Source organism: Colias eurytheme, chromosome 1 (genome assembly GCF_061535395.1).
Source record: "Colias eurytheme isolate Ceu_HAF_F1 chromosome 1, ilColEury1 Martin Lab GWU primary, whole genome shotgun sequence".
NCBI lineage: Eukaryota > Metazoa > Arthropoda > Insecta > Lepidoptera > Pieridae > Colias > Colias eurytheme.
In genome coordinates, this window is record NC_142980.1 from 6,280,296 (window position 1) to 6,300,594 (window position 20,299).

Here is a 20,299-nt window from a genome sequence, read left to right on the forward strand (position 1 = left end):
ATTCAGTCATTTCCTCTCAGCTAAAAATTTGTCAAATTGTAGCTAACCCAATATCTCAACGAAAAAAAATAATCAGCTGGTTACAACGTGGTGTATTGTACGTCAGCTGGTGTCTCGAACATGAAAAAAGAACAATTATTTTCCGTGATTTCCTCTCAAACAAAAATTTACCTGATGATAGCTTATATGTAACTGTGGATAAATATATAAGTCAGCTGGCTGTATCTTGGTGGAAAAACCGTCAGCTGATACTTTGAAAGTTATTACATAGGAGTTAGACAGAAGCATCTATTGCCAATTTCTATGCATCAGCTGACTAGGTTTTCCTCAACTTATTGCTAGCTGATTTTTTTTATTTATCGCATCAGTATATTAACAATCAGCTCACAAATTTTCATCTGAGAGGAAATGACGTATCTTTAATTATTCGACATTGCGCTTCAATATAAGAGTTAAGTTGAAATAAACATTCAGTATCAATATTTTTGAAACGAATAAGTATGAAATCAAATAATTTTATATATTTAAATAATTAAATAATCAATTAGCAATAAATGAACTAGTTACTCGATAAATAATATTTATTATATAAACTTGATAAAACATGATAATGAGAACAATATGATTTATTCGTTTTCGCTCTGGCTTGAGTCACTTTCCTCTCTTTCCGATTCATTATCAGAGTCGTTATATACCAACGATGTAAGTTTTGCAGGACGTCAACATAAAGTCAGATTGAAATAATTTCTCGTAAATGTTAATAAATGTTAAATGAAGAGTTTGTTTGCCATATGTACGGATTTAATCGTCTAAAAAAGATCAATGATTAACGTAGTTATTTTTATTTAATACTTTTTAGTGTATTTTTCAACACGAATCCAACGAGCCCAAACTCGATACCTAAAGTTGAGTCAATATATTACCGAGTTCCTATGGCCACCTTCCGATTCCATCATCAAATCAGCTCTATATCATGATAATGTTTCATCGCTATCCAATTTACATACGTATACAAAATTTCAGCTCAATCGGTTACCAGGAAGTGAATCAACTTTACTTGCTTCATTTCAATTAAGTCATCGAGATTAGACAAAAATGTTCATAAAATAAAAACTACTGGGCCTATCCGAATAAATCCGAATCCGAATTTTTATGGGACCAATTCGACACCATTCCGCATCAAACAAAAAAAAAAAGAATCACGTCAATCGTTTCAGAAACCTCGGAGTAATCGGTGAACGGTTTGGACGAGAAACTACAGTGGGGAGCCCATGTCAACACCGCTGCAGGTAAGCTCAGTTCTGCTGCATATGCAGTCCGAAAAATAAGGCATCTCACCGATGAAGATACGGCTAGATTGGTTTATTTCAGCTACTTTCATAGCATTATGTCCTATGGAATTCTACTGTGGGGCAGGGCTGCAGATATAGAAACTATTTTTATCTTACAGAAAAGAGCCATTCGCTCTATATATAATTTACGTGCTCGGGACTCACTAAGAGATCATTTTAAGAATACTGGTATCCTTACTGTACCATCACAGTATATATTTAATAATATCTTGCATGTACACAAAAGCTCTGACTTAGACACGATTATGGCACAAGGAACAAGAATAGAATTGAAATGCCATTTTTCCGATTAGCTAAAGTTAAAAATTCATTTATGGGTCAAGGTATACGCTTATACAATAGAATTCCTCACAATATTAAAGTTCTAAATTTAAAACTTACATAAAAAATGTACTAGTTCAGAGAGCGTACTACAGTATTCAGGAATATATGGACGATAAAGACCCATGGAGGGTTGTCGCGTAAAAACCACAGGACAGTTCTTTGGCATATTATGTAGTTAGGTAGATATAAGTTACATATTATGTAAATTTATTGACATTATTTAAAAGAGCAACCAACTATGGAGTTTCTTGCCGATTCTTCTCCATAGATACTGCTTTCCGAATCGGTGGTAAATGTTAAAAATACTATGTAATGACGATTCGAAAGTGCTACTAAATAGTAGTCTAATTGAATAAATGAATGTTTGAGTTTGAGTTTGTTTGTTTGAACATACATAAAAAAAACATACCGGCCGAATTGATAACCTCCTCCTTTTTTTTGAAGTCGGTTAAAAAATCAGCTAGCAATAAGTTGAGGAAAACCTAGTCAGCTGATGCATATAAATTGGCAATAGATGCTTCTGTCTAACTCCTATGTAATAACTTTCAAAGTATCAGCTGACGGTTTTTCCACCAAGATACAGCCAGCTGACTTATATATTTATCCACAGTTACATATAAGCTATCATCAGGTAAATTTTTGTTTGAGAGGAAATCACGGAAAATAATTGTTCTTTTTTCATGTTCGAGACACCAGCTGACGTACAATACACCACGTTGTATCCAGCTGATTATTTTTTTTCGTTGAGATATTGGGTTAGCTACAATTTGACAAATTTTTAGCTGAGAGGAAATGAATGAATGTATTTTTTTTTCCTACGTGCGTGGGAGGCTACAACCGCTCACCCCCCCAACCGAGCGCCAGCTGACGTTCACGAGGCTTTATAATACTATACTCTGATGCTTCTGACGAATTATCTCTTGAGAGGAAATAATGAACCCAATTTGCACCTGGCTCCCTAACCAAGGCTTGTGTTGTGGGTACTAGGCGACGATAAATATAATATTTAATATATACATATATAGATAATAACACCCAGACCCAAGAACAAATAATTGAGCTCATCACACAAATATTTGCCCTGACCGGGGATCGAACCCGGGACCGTCGGCTCAGTAGGCAGTTACATTACCACTGCGCCAACCGCGTCGTCAAATATTGTTCATCAATAAATTCTTTATTATTTAATCCAATTTTGATTTTGAAAAGCATAGATGGGAAAATTATTAAATAATTTTTATGTTAGTTTCTCTCGATTTAATTAGATGGGATATTTTCATTTAACACACAGCAGTACAGTAGCAGTAGCCAAAGTCTATAGTCTATACATGTAATACAATAATTATTATACATATTACCTAACGCTTGAATTAATAAAGAGTTTCTGGGTCACCTGGTCACCAAATAAAAATTATGCCTGTCATAGAATTTCCTGGGCCAAAGCATAGGGTGGAACGTAAAAAAGCATGGTCATTCCTTTTCAATTAATTGCATTGATTATATTTTTACACTGCCGAAAATGCGTTTTTCAATGATTCATTCTGCAATCAATCAAATGAATATCAATTAAATAGAACCAATTTGTTATTTATCGAACATTTAAAATTGGAACTCTTTTTTGGCGACTTTTTTTCTGTAACAACCGAAACAACAGACAAACAAATGATGTTTTAAATATGGAATATTACCTAGTTGTTTGTGTTGTCGCTTGGAATGTTAGTAATTGGAATGCTATGAAATGTATGAAAGAGACCAGTGAACAGAATTTGTTCATCGCTATAACGTCAACAAAACTGAATACGAATGTGGTAGAAATTTCTATAGTATTTATAGTGGTTTATTTTGTATTGAACCTTCCATTCGTGAAAGGATTATCTATATTCATTAAATAGTTCGATGACGAATATAGCGCAGCTCGTCGAGAGGGATGGAACATGGATTTCGTTGAAAACTTTGTTATTCTTGCAGTACATTAAGTAATTAATAAATAACTGTATCTGATATTCATTAAATAAACTTTACTTCGGGCGTAAAATGTTATTTATAAAAGGTTATAATTACTTTGCTGACACGCAACCAAAGGGAAGAGCACGGGCGAGTTCATTTTGCTAGGAAATTAAAATAGACACTCAAATATAGTCAATTTGTAGCTTTACTTGTGTATTGGTAAAATTTTATTCTATAATGTTATTGTTTAGATATCAATAAAATAATTTAATTATTATAATTTTATGTATCGTGTGTGTTACCATTACCTTTCTCGTGGTCCACATAGTACAAGACGACAAATCTCCGTCGAATGTAGTTTTTTCTTAATTTTGGTCATCATTGTAAAAGTTTTTCACGAAAATGAATAATGAAAGTGAATGTCTCCGGATACTTACATCACAGGTATACCATTACCATACCATTTGAATTCCTTAATTGATGTTAGTTGTTTACACAAGATATGTTGTATCTCCTTGGGTCAAATGGGAGTAGTTATGATGAGGTCAGGTAAAACTAATTAATGTTGCTTAGTTTCGTAACGGTTCGATATAACAATGTTTACATGTGACCATGTGTTTGCATTGTGTCATGCTTCCAATTTGCTTTTTAAGCAAAGTTGCAAATTTTTTCGTTGTAAGCAAATTTGCTTTGTAAGATTTTTTATTAGGTATATTTTAATACGATAGTTAGGTACTACACCTATTTTAGTACCATTAATCTAAATAGAATTATTTATGATTTATCGAGTGGAACGATGTCATGACTGTCTTTACCAGTACAAGAAATGAAATACCTAAATTGTATATAAATACCGTGTAATAAGCTCAAAGTTCACTATAATTCGGCCAGTGTCCTTGTAAGCGCGAGTGAATCGGGGCGTGCGAGTTGTATTGATTTTTTTGAAAGGTACGCGGCACCGACACCGACTAAAGTACCATTTGAATTAGTTGTACTTTAATAACAAGGGCTCAAGGTCTTTTTTATATTTATTTTTGTGCCGAATTGTTTCAATTTAATAAAAAATATTGCGAAGAAATTTCACTCGAACTCCAAATAAATGTAAGATTGCTTCAACACATCCTATTACATTTTTGAAAGGCTAGTAAAACGAAACAGATGAAACCTTTACCTCGTTGTTTGAAATAATGTAACATGATCTTCAAAAGTTGTGAAGTTCAAAGGCAAATTCTTTTATATTTTTTATCCTTATACTATATCGGTTATACTGAAAGTTGATAACAATGTTTGAATCCTTTTAAAACAATGTGTTTTTAAAGAATTGCGAAATGTTGAAGGTTTTACGAAAAACATACCTAATCAAAAATGGCCGTAGTAATAAACAATAATATGTAATAATACAATGTGCGACCATGGTGCGACCTTGTACTTCGCGACTATGTATAATGTACAATGTACATATATGTAGGGTCCATTATAAATTATACGTACGTATGAAGAAAGCCTAGAGTATGTATATACATTGTACATATTAACCCATTGAGGCCCGAACGGCCCGATCGGTCCACGACACAATAAATTTTCTATTGTGTCTGTGATTCCGGGGCCTGAGTTATTAATAAGCAAGAAAAAGGGGAAAAAAATTCTTAATTATTTTAAATATACTTCGTTAAATAGACACTCAAATTATTTAAATATCTGCCATTTATTTTTTAGGTCGAGAACAAAATAATTAGAACATTCTAAATTATAACTTTTTACCGTATTGTCACGTTCTTCCTTGACTCGACCGACAGTAATTAGGCAATGGAAGCAATCATTATGTATGTCGTCATCATCAGGTTGAATCTGCTATTTGTCGTCATTCAATGAACGCGCCAGTCATTCTATCAAATAGCAGATTCAATCAGATGAAGGCGACAAATATATCGGTTGAGTCTTTGATTGATGTGTAAGTTTCAGAATAATATTGTAAGTATCCAATTGAATAATAATAAAAATATGTATGAAGCGTGTTTAATAATCTCAATTTGTCAAACTGAACACTCCACAACAATTCAAATAGATTGTATTGCGATATTTGTAAGGAGGTGTGGTCACTCCTACCTGTGCTAATAGTGTTGATGGCTATTCCATTTGCTTGGCTCAAAGACTAACATCGCCAATACATATTTTCGTATTTCATTACTTTACTTTATGTCAGTACACTACTGTGTGGTGGCCTTGCGTTTGAATTCGTTAAGAGATAATAAATTAATAATGAAATAGGAATTATTATAATATTATTATGTACAAAATAGGATGGAGATTTTTCATTTGAAACATTGTTATCATACTTTGTAAAAATAAAGTTTTAATTTAATTTTTATCTTATTTGCATTAATTATGTTACGTTTGTTTAGAATTTGTCACTGCGCTCATTTATTAATATAATAATAATAGATCCAGAACTCTTAAATATTTTAAAAGTAATACAAAATATGGTTATACTAAGTAGGTACCTCATCAATAAATGTCATTTAATTCTCTTAAAAAATGGAGCTTTACTGTCTTAATATTAGTTATCACTTTGTATTGATCTCATAAATTCATGTTACGCTTGTGTAATAAGCTGTGGTCACATAATATAACAACTTATATTTATAAAACTGTATTTAGCCTTAGTACACATAGAACGACATTTGTGATCCTTAAATAAAGAAAATAGAAAATACTGTTCCACCGCCAACAATGGTAGTATTTCAAAGAACGTCTCTCGAAGATTAGAGTGCAACAAAAGAATGTTACATGGCAGGTACATAAAAGTATCCATTAGCGTTCGATAGTTAGCCGCAACATGCAATGAATACATTTAGAGTTTAGACACAAAACCCTACAGGGAGACTAGATAATGCGGGGGGATGGGGCAAGACCTTGGCAAGACCGTGGCTAATGAAATTGGATTTAAAGTTCAAACATCACTCGAGTCATTCACGTTTTTAAATGTCAACTATAATTGAAATTTATTTCAGGCAAAGTGTAGTTGGTACAGTTAAAAGATCTTAAATAACTTAAAATGAAGGCCCGTGTAAACTAAAATTGCAAGGAAAGTAGCGTGTATGGTCGGGCAAAATGGCGGTAGACTGAAATATGGTAATGACAAATATTCTGCCATATTGTCCGTGGGAATTAATGTGAATATAGGTGAAGTTTATTTAGTGGCACAATGAGCTCCGTCGGGTCAGCTTCAGCATAGATCTCACAAATTAGTGCTCGGTAACGCCGTTCGTTATCCAAGACATAGCCCCGGTTTATTGTCCACCCCCGCTATTGTTACTACAAAATAACTCTACTTAAATTTCATTGCAGAGGCGGTGGATAATAGAAAAGCGTTTAATTTGTTCCACCGCGTTATTTATCGTAGAAATGCTATACCGACATTAGCCTATATTTTCAAACTATGAATGTGACCTGAATGACTAGGATACCTACCTCTAATGCGACTGCTCCTTACTTTGGAATTTGGACTAGTAATTAAAATGTATGTACGTGTATGATACAACTATTTTTGTTGCTATGTTTAAAATATTTTTTTTTATGTACATATGTGTAAATGCAATCTGTTCATAGAACATTCAGCACTTAGTTATGAATGTATTGAGATTTGAGACTAGTAGGGCGGGCGATCCAGAGATGCCAGCCGTTCAATGTTTAAAACATAAATGCTATTATTTATCACCAATATTTCCTCTGCATATTATAATGAAGTAAACCGTAGTCACAGAATGCCTACCTAGCACTAGTAAGTAGTAGTTTTATCATGATTGATCGCGGAATAAAGTAGTATTCATGACTTTAGCTCTGTAGACTCATAACTATCTCCGGATACAAACATAAATTCATCATAACATAAATTCGCTCCGTAGCGCCGTGCTAGAAAAACAAACAAACCAACATACTCGCATTTTTAATATATTACTTAAAAAGAAAAGATGTTATAAAAATACGTTACGTATGTGAGTATTAGATCGATATACTACTAACGAGCTATAAATAATAAATCGTTATTTATTTGTTACTAGGTTTCCGCCCGCGGCTTCGCCCGCGGGATTTCCGGGATAAAACCTATCCTATTTCCCGGGGTAAAAAGTAGCCTATATCCTTTCTCGGGTATCAAAATATCTCTATATCAAATTTCATGCAAATTGGTTCAGTAGTTAAGGCGTGATTGAGTAACAGACAGACAGACAGAGTTACTTTCGCATTTATAATATTAGTAGGTATGGATTGATTAAAAAATGTAGGTATATTGTGTAGGTACTCGTATAAACTCTTAAATGGTTCGCTAAATTTCCCCCAGGAGAAACCGCATTTACTTAAAGACTACCATTCAGTACCAATCAATTATGATTTTGTAGTAAGTAATGCTAAAGTGGTTTGGTTAATAATAAAAAGAAATACACTTCAGTCTTACTTCAGTAAATATAGTTTAGATATTATGTATCCATACTAATATTATAAAATGCGAAAGTAACTGTCTGTCTGTCTGTTACTCAATCACGCCTTAACTACTGAACCAATTTGCATGAAATTTGGTATATACTTAGATATTTTCATACCCGAGAAAGGACATAGGATAGGTTTTATCCTGGAAATCCTACGGGAACGGGTTTTTCCTTGTAAACGCGGGTGAAGCCGCGGGCAGAAAGCTAGTTTTCTATAATTTATTTCCTAAGTATATTGAAATCCCAATAAAAATAAAATAGTTGAATATTCGTTTATTGTGTAAAAAAATAAATGGGCTTTGTTGACAGTGTTGGTTGCTAAGCGACTGAAGTTAAATGTTTCATAAGAACACCTGCAGTATTTGTATGATGATACGTGAATTCTAAGCGTGAATTATGTATTTTGAAAAAATTATGTATTCTAAATGTAGTCTAGTAGGAGAAATATATTATGAGGACAACGAATCCATACTAATATGTATTATAAATGCGAAAGTAACTCTGTCTGTCTGTCTGTTACACAATCACACCTAAACTACTGAACCAAATTTCATGAAATTTGATATGAAGATATTTTGATACTCGAGAAAGGACATAGGCTACTTTTTATCCCGAGAAAATGACGCAATCCCGGAAATCCCACGGGAGCGGGAACTATGCGGGTTTTTCATTCAAAACGCGGGCGAAGCCGCGGGCGGAAAGCTAGTAAAATATAATCCAATGCAAGAATGTATGTTCATATCCCGTTCATATCCGTAATTGCATCAGATTTCTGAAACAGATTTAAGAGTTTTAAGAAAATAAACATTAGTTGATAAGTGTATGATGCAGTCAGTGATTTTGAATATGTTATTTATAAAATAATCGTATAAAAAAATTTGTTGGTGTTTCTTTTCAAATTAAATGTTTAGCGCTTCAGCTTTCTCATAAAAAAAGTCATTCGGGTTCGAAAAGTTACCTATAATGTTATAGTGTAACTAATACCTATGTTCTTGTAAATTGTAATGGCACGTTAAGCGCAAAGCGTATTTCGATTAACAAAGAGCTGAAGATTTTCAAGATTGTGGGTGGCAGCTTTCCTTTCCCGAGGTCTTAGCGCTACTCTCGAGAGGATCAGATCACAAAAACAGGGAGAATTCAATTTGTGCTTATAGACTATAGTGTTTTATAAATATAAACGCTTAATGCTTTAATTTTTTTTTATCGAGATTACAACCGAAACACAAGTTCGATAAAAAATCTGCGGTTACGGACAAGCGGGAAAATCATACCATCTACTTAATTGTTTAAAAGTAATTTAAATTGATGAAATGGAGATACATATTTATCAAAATCAAAATTATGCTATTGATACCATTCTTTCAATTTACAGGTAACATATATATAATTATTTTATAAATTTTTGCTACTTATAAAAACTTCCTTACAAAGATTGTTTTGTAGAACAACACCACATTTTTTTTTTCATTTAAGTAAAAATACTTTTTAGTTTTTATTATTCTTTGAAAACAAATGAAATAGTAGTAAAACTACTTAATTAGTTTTAACGTTTACACATCAAAGATGTGTTAGGTACCATTTTTAAAATAACATAAAAGGAAAAAGACGTATAGCCAATTTTGTAAAAGATAATAAAATTTAATAATTAGAAAGTTCACACTACTTGATAGAACTAGGTGGATTTTCAGTAGTAACGATTCGGAACTGTGTATTTTTAAATTCTTTATTGTTATAAAAACTAATTAGTTAGTATTATATCCCCTTTGAAACTGAATGTACACTCGCATGTTAGGTATATTGTTTACGTAAATACGTCAGTTGCCTGGTTTCCATAGAAGCTTTAGTTAATTATATGCCGTTGTGTTAATTTGATGTAATCCGTATTTACAATCCCGCCTAATTTTCCTGGGGATGAATAACGAACTTTCGTAGACGCTCAATATCCGATACTCCCATTTTTTTGTGAATTTGTTCAACTGATTTTGATCAACTCAAACAATGGAATACATAATTTGCTCGAATTTTATCAGAGGGCCATTTATTTTCTAATTTTACCCGCATTGAATTAGTATTATTTATTTATTTATTTAAACATAGTTGTCATAAATTATTATTTATGCATTTGTTGATTACCAATGCTGAAGCTCTTCACGAATACCTTACTCGAATGCCCTACAATACTTCATTTTCGTCTGTGAATCGATAATGATATTAAATTCTTAATGAAGCCTAGCTGGAGTGATTGACGCGTCAGGTCTTTCATTTGTCCCATTCTCGTTTAACATCGGTGGCTTCAATACAAATTTATTTAAGTAATGAAATGATTTAGTATCATATATTTTGTGTCTCGAATACTTGTGGCTCGATCGACGTATTTTAGATATTTTATCCATATCATATATACGTCATCCAATATAACAAAATCCATTGATGAGCTTATATAATCATATATTAAATAGCTAATGTTAGATCCTTGCTTCTTATTTTTGAGAGGAGTGGTAACACTCAATCCCATATTTGTCATAGGGGATAGGTGAATAAACTGCATTAATAGGCCGACGCGGACGTCGCGACTGCCTGGCGCCTCTTGGGTTGAACGGAGGACGTTTGACTAGGGCTTAAATTGAATGATATTTGCTAGCCTAAATAAGTATACTTGTCAACCTATATAAAAGCAAATACAATGTTACCTAACTTCCAATTTTGTTGGTCTTGATATATCTACTCCACTCTGATGACAAGATACTTTATTACAACTTCCCGTTTGACAACCTTACTAGTTGTAGACATGCGGTCTGTAGTGCCACATGAGTATTGTACACAGTTGGAATTTTATGTGAGAAATTTACGTCTATTACTATAGGGTTGACACCTGTAAGGCTCGAAAATTTAAGGAAAATATTGTTGTGATTATGGTTACATTTTTCCTTTATACAATGACACACACTGTTTTATTATAAAGTAGCGGTCCGCCACGGCTTACGTTTTCTTTCCATCACCATCTTAGTATTATGAAAAAAATAATTTTAAAATCGGTTCAGCCGTTCTCGAGTTTTGCGCGTATCGACACCAAACTCTTAATAATTCATTGTTAATTTCTCTTTTTTAAAGCTGAAGAGTTTGTTTATTGGAAAGCGTATTTCAGCCTTTCAGGATCTACTGAATCGGATGGTATGTTTTAATTAATTATTAATTTTAATTTATTGTCTATGTATAGATTGGAAAATAGGTTAACTGCAATGTACAAATATCTTAACAAAGAGTAGATACGTTGTTTGTCCATTGGCTCTTCATTGAAGAACTATTTAAAGTCCCGACCTCCGCGCTGTGCGTGGGTCTCGCTTATCATTCAACAACTGTACCTTTTTCATTTATGTATGGTTGAAGGGTTTTGAGGGATGTTTCACATAATTACACATTACCTATATTGTATCAATTAAAATAAAAATGTGATTATCTAATTAACTTCTGTTGAAACTACAGAAAATAATATTTTGTCACCAAGGAGAGGAGTACATATTTATTTAATTGATCTTATATTGTTCTAATATATAGGACAATAGGAGATTGTATATATTTAAGTAAATCCTAAAATTAGGGTAAAGATAAAGAAAATTTGTGATACACTGCCGAATAATACCACAATAAAGCGCCATCCTGTTACAAATGACCCGAGGGGTCTTAGTACGCAATGACAAAAAGAAAAAACCGGCCAAGTGCGAGTCGGGCTCGCGCACAAAGGGTTCCGTAGCAGCAAATATAATAAATTACAGTTAAATCAACCTATCTCAAAAACTATAAGAGATACTTTGATCAAACCAAAAATCGTTGAAAGAGTTAATTAGCATGCATCACCTCTATTTTTTTTAGAATTTTATACCCCGTAGTTATAAAAATAGAGGGGGGGGACATACTTTTTACGACTTTGAGAGCTGATATCTCAAAAACCGTTCACTTTAAGAAAAATGTTTTTTAGAAAACTTTATATCATTTTAAAAGACCTTTCCATTGATACCCCACACGGGTATGTACATCGAAAAAAAAAATTTCATCCCTCAGTTACATGTATGGGGGGCCCCACCCCCAATTCTTTTTTTTACTATTTAGTGTCATATTTTTGTAGCGGTTCATACAACACATATTCCCATCAAATTTCATCACTGTAGTACTTATAGTTTCCGAGTAAATCGGCTGTGACAGACGGACAGACGGACAGACGGACAGACGGACATGACGAAACTATAAGGGTTCCGTTTTTGCCATTTTGGCTACGGAACCCTAAAAATGATGATCAGAACGCTGATACCGGATACCTTAAGATACTGTAATATAAAATATAACAGTATCTTAAGATAAAATATTATAGTATCTTCTTCTTTTACTGCTAGTTTCACAGTCCAATAAATTCGGATGTATTCAATAAACGCTGCAAGAGACTAAACTGCTCCATTCATAATTTCACAAAGTTAAGCTAAGTTAGACTGCATTTAGACTGGCTTCGATTAGACTGATCGCGCTATTTAATTAAATCCTCGGAACTGTTGTGCAGTTATAGCATTTTTATTGCCCTTATTAACGTGATTAGCCTGACAACGTCACTTTGTGTTGTTTGTATAAAGTCGACTCGTAGCAATTATAGCAATCGAATTTTGTTTGAAATAAAATTAATACCCAATTTTGTTCCGTTCGATGGGAAAACGAGAACCTTTTCGAAATCATTTAAAAAACTGACCTAAATACATATGAATGGAACTATGAAAGCTTTGAAAAATGAACAAACAGAACATTCATATCCTAAATCAATAAACGTTCCGTATAGCCTTTGTGCCCTTGGCATTGATAAGCAATTGGTATGCGTTTTAATGAAGTTCTATTATTGGAAGTTGGTAATAGGGTCGTTCGTGTTTGGTACCGCAGTGTTATGTAACGCTCGATATAGCTGGTGGTGCTTCACTGAGTTACGAACTACGTGCAGACTTCCGACATGCTGTGCGCCCTGCGCGCTAAACTTTGCACGATTCTTTTCATCAACTGCTGTAGTTGTTGCGCGTCTTGTCCATTATATATACCTTACTTTCCATCGATTTTGATATCCATCATTGATAGTTGATGCTAATATAATTACTAAATGACGGTGGGTTTATTAAACATAGTTCGTTCTATTGAGAAGTAGACTGCCTACTCCATGTCATATCGTGGTAATATTGAGGGAAAATGAAATAGTTTCAGAGACAGAGAATTTCGAATATGTATGGAACATTCTAGTGCTTTTAAACTTCTCGAGTATTGAACCTGCCAGTAATTAACGTCCATTACATGGAGCTCATTGCTGTAAGATATCAGTGCGACATCTTTGTGAGTGAAACGAATTGGGTTATCGTGAGAGCTATGTACAGTACGTAGGTAAGCTTCGTTTGCTGCCGCAGTCTTACGTAACACTTGTCGTTCAAATAGTACAATCAAATCGGGATTCGTTAAATTTATTAATAAAATCTTCCCTTATTTTAATACTTACTAAAAAAATGCGGTAATATAGTATAAATTGACTGCGTAATCATAAACGCTATTAAATTTTAGTATAGGTAGGTAGTACCTAACGTACCTACTAGGTACGTTACGGGGAATCTCTGACTGATATTTATTTTTGTTTCGGGATTTTATTTGTTTATACTTATATCAATGTTAACTAAGGATGCAGTGCTATTGGAATATAACAAGGAAAGAACACATGTATATGTGTTCACATAAAATAAATACTTAATTAAAGGATTCTTAACGTTCGGCTAAAGATCTATATTTAATAATTAATATCTATTGAAGGGGGATAACGTTTTGTGCCTACGCTGGCTGCATGTGCTCCCGAATTAACGCGTAAACATTACGCTAGGTACCTACTTCATGTGCCTCTCGACAATTATGTTGATGGCATGTGCCAACTGCCGTTGCAGTCTCTCTGCTTTCATTATTTCAATGAACCGCTGGAATTTAACTAAACATTTTTTAATTATATTACTAACTACATTTATTTAGAACTTTTAAAAATCTGTTCGGTTTTTATTAAAGTGTATAAACATCTGATTTTATCGATATTAATTTGTATATTCATCCCATATCCATAGCCTTGATAGCATATCATCAGATGCTATTTATTTGCGGCATCGATAATTAAAATACATAGAGAACGTCCAGGTGTCAGAGCACTAATTACGGGTGGTATTTTCTATTACCTAAGCCTACATAATAATATTATGGTTTGGCGTATGCCGTAAATAAATAAATAAATATTAGTCGTATAATATATTAATTTCAGATTTTCTCAAGCTGTTTTTAGGGAGACGATGAAAGTCATTAAGTGATCTATAAATCATTTCATATTTTTAAGCGATTGCTTACGAGTCCCACTCCAACTACACGGTAAATGCGAACCTATATTTTCCACATAATATGATATTTTGATTTCATAGTCCAGTCATCTCGTAGGATTTCTGGATTTCTTCCCTAGAGTTTAAAAAATGTGTGCTTTATTGTAAGGTATCTTTTCGAATTTATACTGCATATAAAACTTTTATTCCCTAAAAATGCATTTATCATATACTGGCATTTGCATGAGAGAGATCCCGCCAGAACTTTCTTATTTTATAACGGATTTGTCCTTTGGGACATCAAGTACCTACTGTTTATACTTATAGGTATTCATGCCTGCATACATGCTAGGTTGATTGAAATCTTGGTTGAAATGCATCATTACTTTTAATTAGACGGCCAGTTTAAATGCGATGGTAAATTGAATATACAAATATATAAATACTTTGTTGTCTGTCTGTCTGTCTGTCAACACCCTTTTTCTCAGAAACGCGTGGAGTTATCAAGCTGAATATAAAATTCTCAAATCTACATTCTCTTTAAGCTGTGAAAAAATCAAACTTATAAGCCAATGCAATCAAAAGATGCAGCCGTTTATGCTGCAAATTATTTCAAATTTTGACATTCGCAAGGGAATCAAAACCTACATTGTATTTCCCGTGAACGGAGTCATGAAATTTGGTTCAAAGCAATATATTATAGCACAGATAAAGGCAAAATTGCTAAAACATACATTTTAGAGTTACAACATAATAAAAAGTAGGTTTGCTCGGAGCCCTCAGTGCGCGAGTACAACTCGCACTTGGCCGGATTTATTTTTTTCTAAACTCTGTGCCTGTGTCTGGCAAATGCTACGATTGGTCTGACACTGTGCTTTTGGATTACACTTTTGTTTGAAATGTTGAAGACAAACCATTTACCTTGACAATTAGTTTACGAAACAAGAGATTGAGCATTTTCAAAAATACCTTATTCCTTCTCCATTTTGAATGACATCCTGTATTAAATTATCCGTGGTTGTACTATACCTTGCAATTTTACATTATATACATGAAAGCATAAAAGTAATGATGCATTTTAACATCAGCGATGCTAAATAAACCTTAAAATTTAAAATTATCCGTAATGATAGGTCTATTCAGTTGAGTGGTCTTTAATCGCCTATCAGCCCACACTCAATTTACGTTCTACGTGCAGAGTTCCGTTTCAATTAATTAATGTTTTTTTCAATCGATTGATATACTACAATTAACTAACAACTAACTTTAACTTGTTTCAGTTTTACCTACCCAACTCTCGATGAATTGGCCAGCCAAATCAAGATTGTCCAGGACAAATTCGGATTTAGAACTTTCATCGGCCTGGGAGTCGGTGCTGGCGCAAATATCCTTGCCAGATTCGCTATTAAAGAACCATCAAAGGTGTCTATGTCATAGTATGCTTTAAAGGCTTGTAAGGCGAAAGTTTGTAAGGATGTATGGATGTATGGATGTATGGATGAATGGATGTATGGATGTTTGTTACTCTTTCACGTTAAAACTACTGAACCAATTACAATGAAATTTAGCACACATATAGAGGGTAACTTGGATTAACACATAGGACAGGTTTTATCCCGGAAATCCCACGGGAACGGGAACTATTTGGGTTTTCCTTTGAAAACGCGGGCGAAGCCGCGGGCGGAAATCTAGTATTCTATATGTTTGGTGTTTTTTTTTTCTTGCATTTTGTAACAGAACCCGTAGGTACATACGGTACGATGTTTTATTGAATCTTAAAGATTTTATTTTGGCACCACACAGGCGATTAATTTTAAAATATCACTATTAAATTAATTAACCCAGTATGTATATACATATATGTATTATTTATAAAAAGACTTCGTATAGTATACAGGGTGTCCCACTGTTGGTATACTAAGCTCAAAGGAGGTTATAGTTTTGCATACGCTGAGTATGTAAAAAATAATTAAAAAAATCCAGACGCATTTTTTTTTCAAATAGATGAATTCTTAAAACTCTATGTGTACACCCAAAACAAGCAACCTGCCCAACTTTGCCACCAGCACGTGAGCTATCGTGTTTTCATAGACAAAATGCTCATATTAGAGAAGCAGTATATGCCGGCTGTGCGAAGCTAGAGAAGAAAACATGGATTTTCAGGAAAAATTTAGCAAACAATTTTGGACCCAATTTTTTTTTAAGTATTTTTTACGTGATCAGTGTATGAAAAACTACAAGTTCCTTCGCGCTTAGTATACCAATAGTGGGACACCCTGTATATAGAGATGTATGAATGTTAAAACACAATTTATTCAGTGCTCATACGTGTTACGAAGATTGGGGTCAAATTGTAGTAGTCGGCTCTAGTTGTCACGTACAGGCTCGATTTACAAAAGGTACAAGAGATCGATTTTGTACATGAAGTATCTATAGCACTTGAACGTTGTGTGCTTGCGAAATTAAAAACATGAACGTTAAGAAAATGTTTTCCTAAAAATATTGTAAAGCTCGTATGAGAGTATTAAGCTCAGCTTAAATTGTTATTATCAAACCTATACTTGCATGAAAATTGCATCACAGATTTATGTTGATAATTGATGTATGTATTTTTATAAATGCTCAATCTATATATAATTTTTACGAAAGATTACCTAACACTTGTCCATTCCTGGTTTTATAATTTTTTTTCGACTTTACTTATACTAGTCCATGCTTATACTATACCTTCTCTACCCCATAACTAAACGATAGGTTACCCCTACTAAAATCAATTATTTTCATGCACGGACGGGGCACGGCCGTCGCTGTCCGGTGTAGCGTAAATCAACAATATGTATTTCAATTCTTATTCGTAGGTAGAGGCATTGATGCTAATTAACTGCACGGCGACGGCTCCGGGCTGGTGTGACTTTGGATGGTACAAGATAGCGAGCATCAGAATGCGCCACCGCAACATATGCGAGCCCGGCTTGGATCTGTTAATGTGGCATCACTTCAACCGCGTAAGTGTCCTTACATTGTGAGATATTTAGAGTGATTTTATAAATTAGCTGCCCCGCTCTATTGCGCCTTTTACATTTCTTCTCTCTCTAAGAACAGATATTCTTGTGCATTAATAAAAAAAATCTCCGTGAGAAATGTTTTCCGAATCGGTGGTCAATGTAAAAACTATGTTACGACGATTCAAAAGTGCTTCTAGAAGTCTCATTGAACAAAAAAGTGTTTGCGTTACAGCTCAAAGATGACCTCCCAAAATTTGACCCGCTGGACAGAGAGATGTACAGGGAGGTGCTCGCTAAGTACCGACACCTGATCGCGACCCTGAACCACCCTGTGAACCTCGCGTTGTTCATGGAAGCGTTCGGCAAGCGGCAGACCCTGCCCTTGTCGCGCGAGGGCCGACCGCCGCGAACGCTGCAGATGCCCGTGCTCAACATCGTGGGCTCTGGGTCGCCGTACGTGCAAGATTCGATTAGATTCAACACTATGCTCGACCCTGCCAAGTCGGCTTGGATGAAGGTATGGTTTAATGCCTTCGTTGCTATTTGGAATCTAGAACTTTCATAATATACCTCTTTACACAATATGTCAGTTTTTTGTAAAGTCCCGTGTCCCTTGTGGGTTATGGAGCTGATGTATTATGCGTAATGTATGACCGATCGATTTTATTTAGGGACAAGCAGGTGATCAACCTCATGTCATCATGTGTTCTGCCAGACCAAACCATTTTCTTTCTTCGTCCGGTAATCGAACCCTCGGTTTTATAACCACAAGTTAATGACAGTACCAAGAAGGCAATAACACGTGTCACTTACGATTTCGAAAATTCCATTGTTGGTTGAGTTCTGCGGGGCTAAAATGGTCAAAAGTGGATTTGACCGACGATGAGTTTTGACTGTAACATAATAATTGTTTTCAGATATCTTGCTGTTCTCTAGTTTTGGAGGAAGAGCCCGGCAAGGTGGCCCAAGCATTCCGCCTCTTTTTACAAGGCCAGGGCTACGGTAGGTTACCTAATTTACTTGCACACACGCTTCTTTTATTTTCAATTATACCACTTAAACCATATATTTTAAAACTTCACATGGTTATATTTCTTAAAATTGTAGATATTTAATTTTTCAACTTAGTAGCTAGTTTGCCAAGTTATTCTTGTAATATGCACGCACACAAAAATTCTTTTTATACGATTTTCTATTTTTATTAGAAAATATTATTATTTTTTCAATTAAAGCAGACATACATTTGCACGGTAGTGCTGTTTTTATTTGTAAGCTTCTTGCATGTTGTAATTGTTTTTTTTTTGTTCTGAGCAGTTAATAAGCTTCGCAAAGCAAAAGCTAGTGCAGCTAGCAAAAAATCTATTGTTGAATCCGCGGAGTTATGAAAATTAGGTAAGTAAGTGAGCTTGTATAGTGCTGTAAAGGGCATTTTCTGTTTTCTTTTTTATCACTATATTACCTACCTATTTGTAATTTTGTAGGTTATTTTCTTATAAAAAAAAACTTTCTGTAAATTAAACTTAAAACCTACAACATTTTCAAATAATTAATGTAAGTACTGCTTTATAAATAATAGTGAACTGCAAGTTTCCTTTCTAGATTATGCAATAGTGTAACATGAAACCAATTAAGCATGATCGTTAGCTTGAAAATATTATACAGGTTTTCTATGAAACGTTTTTATTCCTTCACAAGTCACTTTCCAGCCTATTTCACTAACTTGTGATAACGTTGACAAGTTATGAGAATTTTTTAGTGAATATAAAATTTCATGAGGCGGAATTACAACCCACGTCTTTCAGCTAAACCAATGCAATAGAACTAAAATATTAAATTTAACAATTATCCTAGCCAAATAATCCGCTTTAAAATGAGAGGGAAACAGTTTTAAGATGTATTGAGATTTGATTTACGCTACACCATGTTGTGTCCAGGCCGTGCCCCGGCCGGGGCTCGATCAAAATTCAAACATTATAGTATACTTGTGGTATAAACTGATTCACGCCTGAACGTGGCACGGTCGGGGCACGGCGTTGAAATTTCTATGGATATTGTTTCATTTGTTTCTCGGCTCCGGCATGGCCCCCGTCCCCGGCACGGTATATCGTGAATTATGCATTAGATATTTGTTTATTCCAGTGTCACCAATTGCTAAGAAGAAGTTGATATCGGGAAGCGAGAGCCTCCGGTCAGGCGAGCGCTCGTGCCGTCAGTCGCCCGTCATCCGTATCACTGAGAATCCCATCTCAGAAGCGGTCGCGTGCTAAACGCAAACCCACCAACTATGTATCGATTATTTATGGCCGGTGGAGAGATGTTAGAAATATCAGAAAAACGATTTTTGGATGTTTGTTCTATATATTTAGTGTGAAGCACTTTTTTACACATATACACTCACTCACTAATTATCACGCTTTTTGATTGTTTTGAAATTGTACAGTCAAATGACTGGATTACAATCCACCTGATCGATCAATGATATACTTTGTTAAATGATTCCATGACATTGAGGTATCATCTCAATGTGTTTGGATTATATAATATTCTGATAAACATATTTCTTTCTACACATCTCTTCTCCGATCTCTTGGGAACTTAGTGGGAATTATTTCAATGGACATATGTATTTTTTATTTATCTTTATTATTGTTTTTTTTTTTTATTATTAATGATGATTTATTTTATGTTTAGTTAAGTTTTTAATTAAACTGATAATTGTAAGGTAGTTAGTATGTTATACGGGTAGGTTGGATTAAACACATAATATTAGTTGAGGATCCGATATAACATCGACCTTCACCGATCTGTTTAATGGATAAAAATTA

The 20,299-nt window shown here is 34.1% G+C and overlaps 1 protein-coding gene across 2 annotated transcripts in view; it reads left to right on the plus strand.

The window, feature by feature from the left end:
- Positions 1-20,299, plus strand: part of LOC149911026 (protein NDRG4-like) — a 46,821-nt gene extending 26,522 nt beyond the window's left edge. The window contains exons 5-10 of one of the 2 annotated variants that reach the window (XM_090102163.1): positions 15,750-15,891; positions 17,328-17,474; positions 17,707-17,991; positions 18,392-18,476; positions 18,789-18,866; positions 19,614-19,743. In XM_090102163.1, coding sequence (XP_089958289.1) covers positions 15,750-15,891; positions 17,328-17,474; positions 17,707-17,991; positions 18,392-18,476; positions 18,789-18,859 — 730 coding nt within the window. In that variant the 3' untranslated portion in view covers positions 18,860-18,866; positions 19,614-19,743. Of the gene's footprint in view, positions 1-15,749; positions 15,892-17,327; positions 17,475-17,706; positions 17,992-18,391; positions 18,477-18,788; positions 18,867-19,613 lie in introns of both variants that reach the window. The other variant, XM_090102157.1, reaches the window with a different exon arrangement.